The following is a 17,316-nucleotide window of genomic DNA, read 5'->3' as shown; positions in this document are numbered from 1 at the left end:
GCTGCTTTTAATTTGTTTTCTTTGTATTTAATTTTTGACAGTTTGATTAATGTGTGTCTTGGCGTATTTCTGCTTGGATTTATCCTGTATGGGACTCTCTGTGCTTCCTGGACTTGATTAGCTATTTCCTTTCCCATATTATGGAAGTTTTCAACTATAATCTCTTCAAATATTTTCTCAGTCCCTTTCTTTTTCTCTTCTTCTTCTGGAACCCCTATAATTCGAATGTTGGTGTGTTTAATGTTGTCTCAGAGGTCTCTGAGACTGTCCTCAGTTATTTTCATTCTTTTTTCTTTATTCTGCTCTGCAGTAGTTATTTCCACTACTTTATCTTCCAGGTCACTTATCCTTTCTTCTGCCTCAGTTATTCTGCTATTGATCCCATCTAGAGTATTTTTAATTTCATTTATTGCATTGTTCATCATTGCTTGTTTCATCTTTAGTTCTTCTAGGTCCTTGTTAAATGTTTCTTGCATTTTGTCTATTCTATTTCCAAGATTTTGGGTCATCTTTACTATCATTATTCTGAATTCTTTTTCAGGTAGACTGCTTATTTCCTCTTCATTTGTTAGGTCTGGTGGGTTTTTATCTTGCTCCTTCAACTGCTGTGTGTTTTTCTGTCTTCTCATTTTGCTTATCTTACTGTGTTTGGGGTCTCCTTTTTTGCAGGCTGCTGGTTCATAGTTCCCGTTGTTTTTGGTATCTGTCCCCAGTGGCTAAGTTTGGTTCAGTGGGTTGTGTTGGCTTCCTGGTGGAGGGGACTAGTGCCTGTGTTCTGGTGGATGAGGCTGGATCTTGTCTTTCTGGTGGGCAAGTCCACATCTGTTGCTGTGTTTTGGGGTGTCTGTGGACTTATTATGATCTTAGGCAGCCTCTCTGCTAAAGGGTGGGGTTGTGTTCCTGTCGTGCTAGTTGTTTGGCATAGGGTGTCCAGCACTGTAGCTTGCTGGTTGTTGAGTGAAGCTGGGTGCTGGTGTTGAGATGGAGATCTCTGGGAGATTTTCGCCCTTTCATAGTATGTGGAGCTGTGAGGTCTCTTGTGGACCAGTGTCCTGAAATTGGCTCTACCACCTCAGAGGCACAGCACTGACTCCTGTCTGCAGCGCCAAGAGCCTTTCTTCCACACAGCTCAGAATAAAAGGGAGAAAAAGTAGAAAGAAAGAATTAGTAGAAGAAAAAGAAAGAAAGAAAGAAAAGAGGGAGGGAGGAAGGAAGGAGGGAAGGAAAGAAAGAAGATAAAGTAAAATAAAATAAAGTAAGATAAAATATAATAAAGTTATTAAAATAAAAAATAATTACTAAGAGAAAAATATTTAAAAAAAAAAACGGACAGATAGAACCTTAGGACAAATGGTGGAAGGAAAGCTATACAGAGAAAATCTCACACAGAAGCGTACACATACACACAAAAAGAGGAAAAGGGGAAAAAATCATAAATCTTGCTCTCAAAGTCCACCTCCTCAATTTGGGATGATTCGTTGTCTAAAGGAGGGAAGGAAGGAAACAAAGAAAGAAAGAAAGAAGATAAAGTAAAATAAAGTTATTACAATAAAAAATATTTATTAAGAAAAGAAATTAAAAAATAAAAACGGACAGATAGAACCCTAGGACAAATGGTGGAAGCAAAGCTATACAGACAAAATCTCACACAGAAGCATACACATACACACTCACAAAAAGAGGGAAAGCAGAAAAAATCATAAATCTTGCTCTCAAAGTCCACCTCCTCGATTTGGGATGATTTGTTGTCTATTCATGTATTCCACAGATGCAGGGTACATCAAGTTGATTATGGAGCTTTAATCTGCTGCTTCTGAGGCTGCTGGGAGAGATTTCCCTTTCTCTTCTTTGTTCTCACAGCTCCCAGGGGCTCAGCTTTGGATTTGGCCCCGCCTCTGCATGTTGGTCAGCCGGAGGGCCTCTGTTCTTCGCTCAGACAGGACGGGGTTAAAGGAGCAGCTGCTTCAGGGACTCTGGCTCACTCAGGCCGGGGGTGGGGGGGCGAGGTGTGGGGGAGAGGGAGGGACACTGAGTTCGGGGCGGGCCTGCAGCTGCAGAGGCCGGCATGATGTTGCACCAGCCTGAGGCCCACCCGTGCGTTCTCCTGGGGAAGTTGTCCCTGGATCCCGTGACCCTGGCAGTGGCGGGCTGCACAGGCTCCCCGGAAGGGGGATGTGGATAGTGACCTGTGCTCGCACACAGGCTTCTTGGTGGCAGCAGCAGCAGCCTTAGCATCTCATGCACGTCTCTGGGGTCCGCACTTTTAGCCGCAGCTCGCGCCCGTCTCTGGAGCTCGTTTAAGCAGTGCTCTTAATCCCCTCTCCTCGCGCACCAGGAAACAAAGAGGGAAGAAAAAGTCTCTTGCCTCTTCGGCAGGTCCAGACTCGATAGTGCTCTTTTATTAATAGTGTAGGATATTTTTTTCCTTTGGGCTTAGTCTGGCTTCGCTTGCTCCGAGGGTGGCGCGTGCAGAGGCTTCACACCCATCCTTTCAGACCAGATTTCCTGGTGTGAAATGTTATGGGTTTATTTTTGTAGCTCCTTTTCTTCTCTCGTGTTTCTCACTTAGAGAAGTTCGTTTAGCATTTGTTGTAGAACTGGTTTGGTGGTGCTGAATTCTCTTAGCTTTTGCTTGTCTGTAAAGTTTTTGATTTCTCTGTCAAGTCTGAATGAGATCCTTACCGGGTAGAGTAATCTTGGTTGTAAGTTCTTCCCTTTCATCACTTTATTTTTTTAATTAATTTATTTTTATTTATTTATTTATTTATTTTTTTTTTGGCCGCATTGGGTCTTCGTTGCTGTGCACAAGGCTTTCTCTAGCTGCGGCGAGCAGGGGCTACTCTTTGTTGCGGTGTGCGGGCTTCTCATTGTGGTGGCTTCTCTTTGTTGCGGAGCACAGGCTCTAGGCACGCAGGCTTCAGTAGTTGCGGCATGCGGGCTCAGTAGTTGTGGCTCGCGGGCTCTAGAGCACAGGCTTAGTAGTTGTGGCGCACAGGCTTTGTTTCTCCGCGGCATGTGGGATCTTCCTGGACCAGGGCTTGAACCCGTGTCCTCTGCATTGGCAGGTGGATTCTTAACCACTGTTCCACCAGGGAAGCCCATCATCACTTTAAATATATCATGCCACTCCCTTCTGGCTTGTAGAGTTTCTGCTGAGAAATCAGCTGTTAACCTTATGGGAGTTCCCTTGCATGTTTGTCATTTTTCCCTTGTTGCTTTCAATAATTTTTCTTTGTCTTCAATTTTTGCCAGTTTGATTACTATGTGTCTCAACATGTTTCTCCTTGGGTTTATCCTGCCTGGAACTCTCTGCGCTTCCTGGACTTGGGTGGCTATTTCATTTCCCACATTAGGGAAGTTTTCATCTGTAATATCTTTAAATATTTTCTCAGATGCTTTCTCTCTCTCTTCTCCTTCTGGGACCCCTGTAATGTGAATGTTGTTGCTTAATGTTGTCCCAGAGGTCTCTTAGGCTGTCTTCATTTATTTTCATTCTTTTTTCTTTATTCTGTTCTGTGGCAGTGAATTCCACCATTCTGTCTTCCAGGTCACTTAGCCGTTCTTTTGCCTCAGTTTTTCTGCTATTGATTCCTTCTTGTGTATTTTTCATTTCAGTTACTGTATTGTTCACCTCTGTTTGTTTGTTCTTTAATTCTTCTCGGTGTTTTTTCTCTAATTCTTCTAGGTCTCTGTTAAACATTTCTTGCATTTTCTCAATCTTTGCCTCCATTCTTTTTCCGAGGTCCTGGATCATCTTCATTATCATTATTCTGAATTCCTTTTCTGGAAGGTTGCCTATCTCCACTTCATTAGTTGTTTTTCTGGCGTTTTGTTTTGTTCCTTCATCTGGTACGAAATCCTCTGCCTTTTTATTTTATCTTATCTTTCTGTGAATGTGATTTTCCTTCCACAGGCTGCAGAATTGTAGTCCTTGCTTCTGCTGTCTGCCCTCTTTCTGGAGACAAAATCAGTGACATCATCTGCCTTTCAGTGGAAAGAGTACTTTGTGATGTACCAGTGTTAGCCTGTCTGATATAATAGGTCATACAATACGGGGAAGGAAGTTCACTGCTTTTTATATTTTTTCACTGTTGGAATCCCTAGATGGTACTGTTGTCAGATTTTCATCTTTTGCCACAGTATCCATTCAAAAACAATTTTTTTCCATTTGTTTTTTTGGTGTGTTTGTGATCTTCACAGTGTGATTGATTATGTTTCTTTTTTAAGATAATCTTTAACACCTGCTTGTGGTGTAGTTGTGAGGCTGCATCCCAGAAATAATTATTATATGTGTTAAGTATCTTTGCTTCTATATTTATTGATTCTTTTAAGAGAACAATATTAGCATCAAAATTTGCGTTGATTATGGTCTTTGCAAGCCAATGTGTCCTCCCTACACAGTGTCTTATATTTCCAAATAAAGCTATTGAGAGAATACTCAATGGGAAGGATTTTATGAAAACTCAAAGAAAAAGTGACACCCTTTTTGCCTTCCGAATGATTTGAGGGAAAGGCCTCATCTTATATTCAGACCCCTACTGTAGGTATTGGTGGGGCACAGAGCCAACTTTGTCCAAAGCAACAGGAATAACTTTTCTCTCTAGATTTCTTTCTAGGACATCTATAACACCTTTAAATGATTTGAACCTCCTTAAACCCCACACCTAAACCCAGGTTTACTCTCCCCATGGGGAGTCATTGTGTGTTTGATTCTTTTCGTGGACAGCCCTGGCCTGTTTCATCTTCTTTTTTCACCTTTCAGTCATGCCCTTTGCCTCTGCTGTCTTCCTTCTTTAGTTGTGTCTGTCCACACTTAGCTGCCAACAGGGTATTGCTGGAGTTTGTGTATATCTTTTCGGTACATACTTTATTTTTATTTAAAATTTTTTTTCTCTCTTGGATACAGGTTGTTATAGGGTAAGAGCCCAGAAATTTGAGGCAGACCTGGGTGCAAATTCCAGCTTTGTTACTTACTTGGGCAAGTTACTAACTTTCCTAAGTCTCAGTTTCTTTATCTCTGAAAAGAGAATAATCTGAAACTCTGTGTTAAAATTTTAGAGATGATTAAGTGAAAAGCATATATATACATGAATAGCAAATATAAACATAAGGCACTAAAACGTTGGGCTCCTTTCCTTTGTATTGTTTTGTACACATGCTGACAGGAGTCGTGCCAGTTCAAGTTTCCTTGTAGTAAAATCCTATAGATTTCATCTCTGACGTTTGATCACAAACCTCTCTCTCACTTGCTATTCTAACCAAGACCCAAAGCCTCCTACTGCTTTGGGTCTCGGTTAGAATAGCAAGTGAGAGAAAAGGAAGAGGCGGCAGGCCGTAATCGGTGGGCGGTAATAAAAGTGCCAACTTTCCCCCAGCCTAGGGAGGAGGAGCACGAGAAGCAACCAACAGTTGCTGGGATGGAAGGGTATATATAGGAAAAGTATAGGGAGACAGGTGAGGCTCCGGAAAATATTTAAGGGGAGAAAGCATTTCTTCAAAGTACTAATGTGAGATTTTTTTAATGTTTAATTTTTTTTATGTTTAATTTTTTTCATTCAATTAATACTTATCTTTGATTATATGAGATACTTTATTATTTCATTTTTATCCTGATGCATTTGTAGCCATAAATAGACAGTTAAATAAATACCTAGGTATGCAGACATTTTCTGAAATTTTATAAGCTTTCTCATTTGACAAACGGCTGTAGAAAATAAAAAGTATGATAATAACATGATATGTTAACTGTGCTAACATAATATTGTCTTATCTATCTAGTTGTTTGAAAATCCCAAGGTAGTATTGTATAGAAAAACTAATAAGCAGTTATTTAGTCCATTAAGTCTAATGAGAGAAATTTAGAGACGAGGAAGTAGACCTAACAGAGTGATTTAGTTCTTCTCATTATTATGTTATGTTTTTCTTCTTCATTTCTGTTTTACATGCCTTCATGAGAGACATTCATGCTAGTGAGTTGCACTTATATTTTTTAAATTGTGTGTACATTTTGCAACAACTTTAACTCCTTACAGAATTTAGATATATCATGCTATCATGTCACACTAACTTTGCTCCTTGTTTGTATGTCTGTTTTTTAAATGTTTTTTGAATGTGGTCACATCTCCATCCTACCACCTTAGCCATTAGGTAAACTACATTTTTAGAAACTTTAATCTTTCTTGTAGCTCATTCATACCTATCCCATCATTTTGGTTTCTTTTTCCTTCATTCCCCGTGATTTGTTTTCATCTTACACTGACACCCAAACCTGGAAATAATCATCTTAATTCACTAGTTTTGTCACACTTCAGAAAAGATTGTCCCTCATCAGATTAGTTTATGATACTTTAGTGTTTTCTACCCTGGCTTGAACCGACTTAGTAATTTCAGTTTTATAACACCCAAAATGGTTAATATGACTCCATTTATTCATTCAGTAAAGAGTCACTAAGAGTTTCTTATATACCAGGTGATACACTAGATCCTAAGAATCCAGAGATACATTAAACAAGATTCTTGTACTTGAGTAACTTTTAATTGTACAAGGCACTGTTGTGAGCATTTCACTTATATTTGCTCATTTAGTCAACTAGAACTCAGTATTCCCAAGTCTATCCTTAGAGATTTTGATGCAGTAGGTCTAAGGTGGAACCGCGGCATCTAGAATTCTTACAAGTACCACAAGTGGTTCTGAGGTCATTCCTGATTGGGCAGATGGAATCAAGCTTAGGAGTCATCCTCACACTTAGAAAATAAAAAAGTCTTCCTAGTGATCCAGCTCTACTATCAAACTCTATGATTTTGAAGACCCAGGACTCTGGTTTCTAGATCCCTATTCAGGAATTTTCTGAGAGTTCGCGTGGAATTCTTTAGCCTGTTTTCAAAACACATTTATATAAGTTAAGGTTTGTAGTTTTTGCCTGTTAATAGGAAGTTAGTCTAAATGACCTTTATATTCCTTTTTGCCTTATACAGTACTTTGTGTGTTAGCTGTAGTAAGTTGATATCCTTTCTTTGCACTATGTCTTCTGGAAAAATAGGACAAAACCATGATTAGCTTATATTCTGCTTGTTCATACCTGACACTATTCTTCATAAAAGCATCCCCCCAAAGTGTATTTTCTTATGAATTTTTTTAAGACTTCATTTTTTTAGAGCAGTTTTGGGCTCACAACAAAGTTGAGAGGAAAGTACATACAGCAAACTTAATGACTTTTTTTAGATTCAGCTTTATAATATTCTGATCTTTTTCTTTAATGTAGCCTAACACTCTAGGGCCTGTATTGAAAGCAGCATGAAATAGTTTTGAGTACTCTGATGCACTGATATAATAAATACTCTTGGTTCAGAGGATGATTCGAGTTGAATTTTTAGTGTTGTCATGTTGCCACCAAAGAGAAAACAGCTCCCCATTCAAACACTGTTATAAAATATTTTACTCTAAATTTATCTCATGCATGCTTTGATTTATTTTAAGGCTACATTCCTTTCATTATATTTGTTTCACTTAAGTACTTACTTTTATCTTCACATGCCTGGTATCAATTTTTTGCCTTTATAGACAGCCAAATATTACTACATATTGTTTATTAATGACATTACATATTTTATTTGATCATGATATGATAGATGCATTGAATTACTCTAAATGCATGCTTGAAATTCTTATAAATCCATGGTACAGTTGTTAAACATACTCAGCATTTTTAACTCAGCAAAAAAAAATCTCTCACATTCATTTAAGAATTAGCTTGTAAGCCAAAAATGACAGATGTAGTATTACAGCTGATCAGTGGACTTGTTGAAGAAATCATCTAAATGGCAGAAGCATTTGGACAGATACCCAAACGCCTTTTAAATTCCTTCCTCATGTCCTGTAGTAATCATTGTTGCAACATTGATGGTCGTTTTATGTTTTTTCTGCCTGCTTTTTCAGTTTTGAAAATTTCACACTTGAAATGGAAAGACCAGAATTACTAGAACTCTGTTTCTCTGTAATGTTATATATATATATATATCTTTAAACTGCAGTCATTGCTCTTCTAATTTTCACTGAAAATAGTTTGGATTCAGTATCTAAGTATATATTTTAAAATTTTGTAATATCGAGATGACAAAAATAAAAGAACAGTTGGTAGAACACTAGGTAGCAATAATGTATAAAAGAAAAATCTTTAAAATAACACTTTCCATTTCAATGTCAATGAAAAGAAAGCAATTTCAGATATATTCTCTAATATATATTAATTGTTTTAAACATGTTTTCTACCTTCAGAGCTTTCACATGGGCAACGTGGTCCTATCAGTAAATTTCTCTCATTACATACAGCAATTCTCGATTAGAAAACAAACACTTCCCAGTGGGAGGGCATATTAACAGGATAGTAAATTAGTATGTAATCCGAATAATAGGAGATTCTGACCTACTCCCCTTTCCAACTGATATATAAATTCATAAATTGAAGAATATAACTATATATTTAAATATTAAAGATATAATGATATGAAAAGTTATTTTTAAAGAAATACCTGTAGAAATTTTCACAAATCCTCCTTTCAAAATTCAATTGTAAGTTCTGGTGTTAATTTGTATAAATGTAAATGTGTATATAAATGTGCATTAATTTGAAATATGTAAAACTACATAAAATTGTGGTTTTTTAATTTGGGGTTTGTTTTGTTTTGTTTGCTTTTTTAAAGTAATGGATTAGAAATTATAGATTAGGTCTGGTAGAGCAGGAGTACTTATTTCTGGCTTCAGAGATCTTTCAGGTGTTTTCAGGATATTAAAAAACTTAACCAACCAAAGATTTAGCTTTACTAGACAGTGATGATGTAGTGATAAGTACTTCATCCCTTACTTGGCTAATAAATACTTTTATTTTGAGAAGTAAAATGTATGTCAGCCAAAATTATTTAAATGGAAAGTGCTTAAGTTTACATTTTTTAATTGCCCATATCAAAAATTTTTGAGTCGCCTTTAGCAAAATTAATTTTAAGTCAAACCACATAATGCAAAAAGAGTAACTTTATTTCCACCCTCCCATCTCCCAGATACCTTTACCTACAGTAATATCATTTCTCCCAAATGTACACTTTTCTTTTTAGATATCTGTAAATGTCCTTATGTGATTTTAGATATATCCGTGATACATGTCTAAATATGTGCATACGTAATGAGTCAAGTTTATATTTTTTTAAAGAAACACATCAGGATATATGGATCCAAACAATAATATCCTCCACAAAGTAGACACATTTGGGCCTCATATACTTTTCCCAACTATCCTGGCATTGCTCAGTATGGTTACTTTATAGCACAGCCTTTAATTGTAAGAGCCTTCTTCCTTCAAAGATGTATTTTGTTTCTGGAAATTCATACTTTGCTCAGAGTAAAGAATAAACTGGGTACGACTATTTGGTATGAACAATGAAGTAAGAAATTTGGGAGATGCTAAATGTCTAACAATAGAGGAATAATAAAGAATGGAAAATTATGTGGCCAATAAAAATAATATTTATAAAAGGCGTTTAATAGCATAGGAAGATTTTTAAGTTATATCGGGGGGGAAAGGATAGCGAATTCTATATGAATATATAATTTACATATATAATGTGCATAGCAAACATGTTTATATATGATAATATCAAATATTGGTGAGGAAGTAGAGGAACCATATTTCATACACTTCTGGTACCATTTTTAATTGATATTGCCACTTGGGAGGGAAATTGGGCAGTATCTCTTAAAATTTTAAATCTTTTGATTCAATTCTACTTCATGATGATCTTTCTTAGAGAAACATTCGCTCGTGAAGTAGAGGAATTATTTATGGTGGCCTTTGAAGCACTGTGTGTAATTAAAAATTGGAAACAATCTAAATGTTCATCAGTTTAGGATAAAATAAATGAATTATAGAATTAAATGATTATGTCCACATTGTGATCTACTGTGTAGCAAATGGAAAGAATGAAGTAGAAACATGGATGGATCCCAAAACATATTCTTAGGTGAAAAAAAATTACAGACTGTATGTGACATGAGCCACTTTTTTAAAAATGAAAAAGGAGATTGATATATCCTTCTGTGTATAATACACATGTATTGTTTAAAAAAAAGAAAAGAGGGCTTCTCTGGTGGCACAGTGGTTGAGAGTCCAACTGCCGATGCAGGGGACACAGGTTCGTGCCCCGGTCCGGGAAGATCCCACATGCCACGGAGCGGCTGGGCCCGGGAGCCATGGCCGCTGAGCCTGCGCATCCGGAGCCTGTGCTCCGCAACGGGAGAGGCCACAACAGTGAGAGGCCCGCGTATGGCAAAAAAAAAAAAGAGAAAAGAAAAGAAAAACCACAATGAGGATGCACAGAAAAGTGATAAATAGGAGGTCTTTAATCTTTACTTGTAATATTTGAAGTTTTTTCCCTAAGAATGGATGTGATAAATTACAGAATTAAAAATAAAAACTTGAAAATATTTACTTGTGCAGAGAAGGAGATATATAAAAACATAAACAGCAATTATCATTATGAGCTTACAGTTGACATTTTCTTCTATTTTCTGTATTTTCTAAAATTCTATAATAAATGTATTATTTGTATAATCAAGACAAAAATTGTAAAGCTGTTTTCAAAAAGACACACTATAAATGATGAAAGGACATTTCTTATGTGGCTTATGAATTACTTCAGAATAAAAATGAATTCAAAGCATTTCTTAAGTTGATCGAATTGTTTGTTCAAATAGGTGTCTATTTCCCAGTCCTGTGAAATAGTAGCATTCATCCTGATGTCACCAATGCATTTGTTAAAAATTCAGTCCTCTTTGTTCTAGTTACAATTCATATAGATTAGACTCTCTAGTAAATCCATTAGTATAGTTTGGGTAGGTAATTTTAACTACTGGTTTAAGATACCAAGTTTCAAATCAGTGTGAAGGACTCCTATTGCCTTCATATTTTTAACATTGTATCTCTTTAAAATGAAAAAGTCTTTATTATATAAATCTTATATAATACATATAATCTTTACATGGCCAGTAACTATTTTTTTATTAATCACTTATTTTAGTTTTAAAATATAGATTTTATTAAATCCTTTGCTCAAATATCACCTTCTAACAGAGCGATGCCTTCCCTGCCCAACGTCTTTAACATAACACCACCACTAATATCTCTATCATTCTCTCTACCCTCACTCTATTATTATTATTAGAATTTATTAGCTTATCACCTTACGTTTGTTTGCCTTTTCATCATTACAATGTGAGATCCTTAAAGAGTAGTGATGCTATTTGTGGTTCTCTGGTATCTAATAGTATCTGGCACATTTAGGTGCACAATAAATATTTTTAAATGAATTAGATGTTGAGGAATGAAATATTCTGGTTGGGACTTCCCTGGTGTTCCAGTGGTTAAGACTCCACGCTTCCATTGCAGGGGGTATGGATTCGATCCCTGGTGGAGGAACTAAGATCCCTCATGCTGTGCAGCATGGCCACAAAAAAAAAAAGAATTAAAGGAAAGAGAAACAAGAAAAAAAAAAGAAAGAAAGAAATATTCTGGTTAATGGAAAGTTAGTCCTATATAAAACAGCAGATATGAAAGAGGAAATAAAAAGTGTACTTTTGTAAAAAGTATTAAGTGTCTTGTACTTCATACTCATTATGCTTTAAATATGTAGTTGATAGAATACCAGTTAATATAAGATTAGATATGGGTCTATAAATATAGATATACAGATAGATACTATTGAGAGCAAAAAAAATATTTAGGGATAATTGAAAAATCAGTGGTTTAGTATCTTTAACCTAAGATGATTAGCTTTTCCTCAGTTCATAGAAGCAGAAAATCCAAACAAACAGGTTTTTGTGTCCTGTTTTCTTTTTCCCCCCTCAATTCTTAATTGGCATAAGTGGATCTTAGGGTTTGGTTAACTATCACTCAGTGACTCATCCAGAAGCATTTTCAGCATGTGGTACAGGGCTAGTAATACATGTAGAACAGGTTCAGAAACACAACCGAAATTCTCTGTAAATAGAATGGAGATCAGTTTTATCCCCTGAGAATTACAAATAGCAGGGACAAAGAGTAGTTAAGGTGTGGATTAGTTAAAATGAATAATTCAAAGGGAATTGAACATCAACTCAATGAAGCCTTATTAAAAGAATAAGGAGAGGGCTTCCCTGGTGGCGCAATGGTTGAGAGTCCGCCTGCCGATGCAGGGGACACGGGTTCGTGCCCCGGTCCTGGAGGATCCCACATGCCGCAGAGCAGCTGGGCCCCTGAGCCATGGCCACTGAGCCTGCGTGTCCGGAGCCTGTGCTCCACAACGGGAGAGGCCACAACAGTGAAAGGCCCGTGTACCGCAAAAAATAAAATAAGGAGAAAGAGGAGCCCGAAACACCAGAATAAAATGGGATCAGTTTCCCACTCAGGTAAGCAAGATTGATTCTCAGTTGCTTAGAGATGGCAGCTTCTGCCCTTGTCAACTCCAGTTTCCCACAGCGAAATCCCTATCTGGAGTCTCAGGCCCATCTCTGTTTAAAAGCAATTTTTTTTTTTTTTATACACGTAGAAAGTTTATCAGCAGCATATGCCCCAGTTTCTTGTCGAATTTAGAATTAAATTATCCTCCCCAACACAAAGGATTTAATGGTCCAGCCATGACTACCTGCTCCCATGTATTCTTTTAAACCCCACAAGTATTTTCTCTATATTGACCCAGAGTCCCTTTCAAAACTTAATCTAACTGATGCCTAACTACTAAAATCCTTCCCTGAACCCTTTCCTGTAACTGGAAATACTGTTACTTTGCTTAACTTCTTTTACCAATCTTCCTTGTGCAGGTGTTATTTCCTGTGCTCTTTATCTATCTATAGTTGTTCTCCTGAACATAGACAAATGCCTTGCCTCAGCTGCTTCACTGCCTTACTTCTAAACTGGACCAGCTCTCAGAAAATCTTAATGGAAGGACCACTTACTGGTCCTGGTGATTATAGGAACCTTACCACTTAATATAATATTTGGGGGTATTTTGCCTTAGAAAGTCTATCTAGGAAATGAGATTAGATAATTGGGTTCAGAATAAATATCCAGTTTTATTTTTTATTTATTTTTTTTAATTTTATTTATTTATTTTGGCCATGCCACGTGGCATGCAGGATGCAGGATCTTAGTTTCCCGACCAGGGATCGAACCCGTGACCCCTACAGCGGAAGCGTGGAGTCTTAACCACTGGACTGCCAGGGAAGTCCCATATCCAGTTTTAATATTGGAGAAGCAATGAACATTTTGTGGATAAAATTCAAAGATCAGTTGTTGTTTCTCATTGCAATAAAAACTACAATGAATAATTATAGGAGTCTTTGACTTTCGTACCAGTGATAATCTTGTTGATAGAGATTGAAATAAACAAGCATTGCTTGGCTTAGTACATCAGAGTGTAATGAGCAAACTTTTCACCATCATATATATGTAAAGACTGCTGATGTAAATATTGTTATGAAAACCTGTTGTTATTTAGTGTTTTATCTGGTGCTTTTGTTCAAGTGAGCTCTCCCATTTCTGAGAGCAGAATTCCATGTTGATGTCTCTCCTGCAGTTATTTCTCAGCACTGCAGAATATGCCATGCTGCTTGGAGTTTAATTCACCATAGCTGGGAGCATTTCTCATGGGTTAACATCTCTGTTGTTTCCTGTCTAATTGCTGATTTTCACCTTTTAACAGGTAAAATTCTCCTTGTTTGTCCAGCCCAAAGTACGTTGCAGTGAATATTCCTTGAGAGCAAAAACAGTTCATTCTAGGTCCTTATATTACTATTTTTAAAGTAGTATGTGATTTATGAGAAAGTCGTATGAAAACTAAAAACCCAGCTAGCATAAAGACTCATCTAGTCACGTTGGGGGCCTGGGCTAACAATAGTTGGAGATTCTGATTATACTTTAACTTTGTAAGAAATGTGACCTCTTAAGGTTACTATGCTGAGTTAGGATATCAAACATAAACTTGTTAACATGTGAATAATATTGACTTAGTTCAAATAAGATGTTCACATTAAGAGGATAAAATGAGAAGTCTGAGTCAACAAAGTAAAATGTGACAGGTTATATTAGCAAAACAAGTAGGAGGAAGTTACCTGAGATTGTCAGCCTGTACCCTTGTCATCTGTTCCTCACTCTGGAACTGCTTTTGCAGCTCTAATGTTTCCTCAGCATTTTCACAGTTCAACTTAAATTAGAAGAGTAACTATTATTACAAAGTCAGAATGATTTGAGGCAGATTTTCTTTTACTGTGTAAGCAACATAAGAATAGATGAGTCCTTTAGAATTATCATTTGAGGGGGCTGGTGGTGGTGGTATGAATTGGGAGATTGGGATTGACGTATATACACTAATATGTATAAAACAGATAACTAATAAGAACCTGCTGTATAAAAAAATAAAAAATAAGTATATCTGGTTAAAAAGAATTATCATTTGGTTCATAGAAGTGTCATTTTATTAAACTTAGTATCCTCAAATTTCTAGGAGATAACTACTTAACTGTTCAGTATAGGGGAAGAATAATAGTGCTAAAAGTAACTTTCAAGTGTCATATAATGAATAAGAAGAGCAGGTGAAATCTAAAAGCTAAGTCTTTCATTTCCTGTTTGGAGTTAGCATTGACCTCAGAATTAACCACAATGTCCTGAATCCAGAAAAAGGCAAACTTTGCTGTTTAATTTTTTCGAAACAAATTCTCTTAAAGATAAATAGCACATTCCAAATGACTTATCAAGAATATATTTCAGTAATGAAGTCTAGTGTGTCTCACAGTTTAACATACAAATAGGTATGGATTTCACATACGTTTTATGCATTTATAAGACAATTTACCCCAGGGAGTACAGGGCATTTTCATGTCAGTAAATTGTTGAATTAATAAATTTTTGAGTAAAATAATTTTTTACTACTTCACATCCATGATGATGGCTATCATCAAAGAGACAATGGTAAGTTTTGATAAGGATGTGGAGAACTTACCACCCTCGTAATTGCTGGTGAGAATGTGCAACCACATTGAAAAGCAGTTTGGCAGTTCCTCAAAAAGTTAAAACTGGAGTGACCATATGACCTAGCTGTTCTTTTATACATACATAAAATTAATGCCTGGACTTTCCAGAAAGTTAAAGACACAAGCTGCATTCACCTTAAAGCCTTGGTATGAATTAAATAATGTGTAGCAATATGCTTGAATGGAACTTCCACCAATCTGATTGTGAGATGCTTTTACTAAAGATAAGAGTACCAAGAGTGAAGTAGCCTGTAGCAAGTATCTAAATGCCTATTTTCTTTGGTTATACTTTGAATGTTATTGTCACTTACAAGAGTGAAATGACCTTTAAAACACATTTGAAAGTTTATCTGAACTCAGAAATGTCAGTTAAGAGTACTGTGTAATAGTGGAAAGATCATTCCTGTAGACTCAAACATAGCTGAATTTGAGACCCCACCTGAAATTTACCAGCACCTTCTTCCTGTTTAAAGAAATTAATCTCTGAACCTCTGGTTTTTCATCTGCAAAATACCTAATAGAGCTCTTGTAAGGATTAAATGAAATACTGTGAATAAAACAGACTATGCTCTCTGCTTCCCGCCCTGCACATACTCTTGTTTCTACTTCCGAGAGCACTTTCCACCCTGTACCTCTGCCTGCTGCGCACACACAAACACACACCTGCACAAACTGAGTTAAATCTTCTTCCTATAGGTTCCCATCGAACCTAGGGATTACCTTATTGGAGCACTTACCATATTCTATTGAGTTTTCATGTATATTTTCCTCTCTTCCCCAGAAAACTAAGTTCTTTTTTTTTTTTTTTTTTGCCACGCCACGCAGCTTGTGGGATCTCAGTTCCCCAACCAGGGTCTCAGTTCCTGGAACAGGGACTGAACCCTGGGCCACAGCATTGAAAGCGCCAATCCTAACCACTAGACCACCAGGGAACTCCCGAAAACTAAGTTCTTTAAGGGGGAAGAAAAAAAAGAAAACCTATTTTGTCTTCCATTGTATACATATTTGCCTGGCATGGTGTCTAGCTCAATAAATATTTGAAAAAATGAATTTTAGGAACATCTAGCATTATACTGGGTTCATAATAGCTCCCTGAAAAGGTGTAATATGTCTTTGTTTGCTTTCTGTTAGAACACAGTCAACTTGAAGCATTTTCAAATCTATAATATGCAGTGATTTATATGTTAAATGGAAATGTTTTCATTACTAGCTATACCTATGGAATGAAGAGAATGTTTCTTATCTGTGTTGTAATAGACTGCTTATCGTTTTATATTTATCTTTGTACTTTGTACATTGTGTTTTCTTGTAATATTCAGATATATATATTTACTAACTTAAAAATTTATTTTACAAATATCTCAAGAAGATGCAGGTTAATGTGCATATTTCACGCCATTCTTCTCCATCTGATATTATTTAGACTTAGATGAAATAGCAAGTTTGGAAACAATGCTATAGATTTAAGAAGGCCTATGAAATATATGGAAATTAAGTCATTTTAAGCAATATAACTGAAATTTGTTCTTACCATTTTTTATTTTAAATGTCTTACAAAATAATAATAATCATAGAGAGGTAATAACTATTTTTGGATGGAAGGAATGAAAAGAAAGGAGGAGTAGAGGAAGTTTAATTGGTATGTTTTGTTTCCTGGACTTAGCATATTTCCATACATATGCCTCTCTAAATTATTTACAAAAGCTTTGCTGAATAAATAAAAGTTATTAACTGCATAATAATATGGGGATATAGAAAAAAGTAGAAGTAATGTTTATGTTTCTATAAATCGAGATTTCTTTAGTGTTTCATAATTTTCTTCTTTCAGGTACAGAGAACTACAACTTAGTACAGAAAGCAAAGTAACAGAATTTCTCCATCAAAGTAAAATAAAATCTTTTGAAAGTGAGCGTGCTCAGCTTCTACAAGAGGAGACTGCAAGAAATCTCACACAATGTCAGTTGGAATGTGAAAAATATCAGAAAAAATTGGAGGTACATATACAAGTTTTCTTTTAAAATTAACACAGACTGTAAGCTCCATAAGTACAAGGTCTGTATCATATTGAGCTTTATAAATAATATTTGTGTTATGTATGAGAACAAGCCTGTGTCCTTAAGTTTTAAAGATCTCTTATCAAGAGGACATATCTTCCTCTTTTAGATAAAGAGGTGGAAAGAAGGAATGGACCATTTCTAAGAAAAGGAATGCAAATTGCCATAGGTCTGTTTGTTGTTTTTAAAATACTGGCAAAAGTACCCTTA

At 36.2% G+C, this 17,316-nt stretch overlaps 1 protein-coding gene across 8 annotated transcripts in view; it reads left to right on the top strand.

Annotated features, from left to right (window-relative positions):
- PIBF1 (progesterone immunomodulatory binding factor 1) overlaps positions 1 to 17,316 on the top strand; it is a 226,777-nt gene that overhangs the window by 110,272 nt on the left and 99,189 nt on the right. For all 8 annotated transcript variants that reach the window (XR_002645063.3, XM_022577055.3, XM_089899451.1 and 5 more), the window contains one exon: positions 16,881 to 17,046. Coding sequence is in view for 7 of the 8 variants with exons in the window: in XM_022577055.3 (XP_022432763.1) it covers positions 16,881 to 17,046 (166 nt within the window). In the remaining variant the exon portion in view is untranslated. The remainder of the gene's footprint in view (positions 1 to 16,880; positions 17,047 to 17,316) is intronic.

Source organism: Delphinapterus leucas, chromosome 18 (genome assembly GCF_059928025.1).
Source record: "Delphinapterus leucas isolate spDelLeu-1000000601 "Yukka" chromosome 18, BTC_Dleu_Yukka2, whole genome shotgun sequence".
Lineage (NCBI taxonomy): Eukaryota > Metazoa > Chordata > Mammalia > Artiodactyla > Monodontidae > Delphinapterus > Delphinapterus leucas.
The sequence above is the reverse complement of the archived record's forward strand: the minus strand, read 5'-3'. Positions and strand labels throughout refer to the sequence as shown.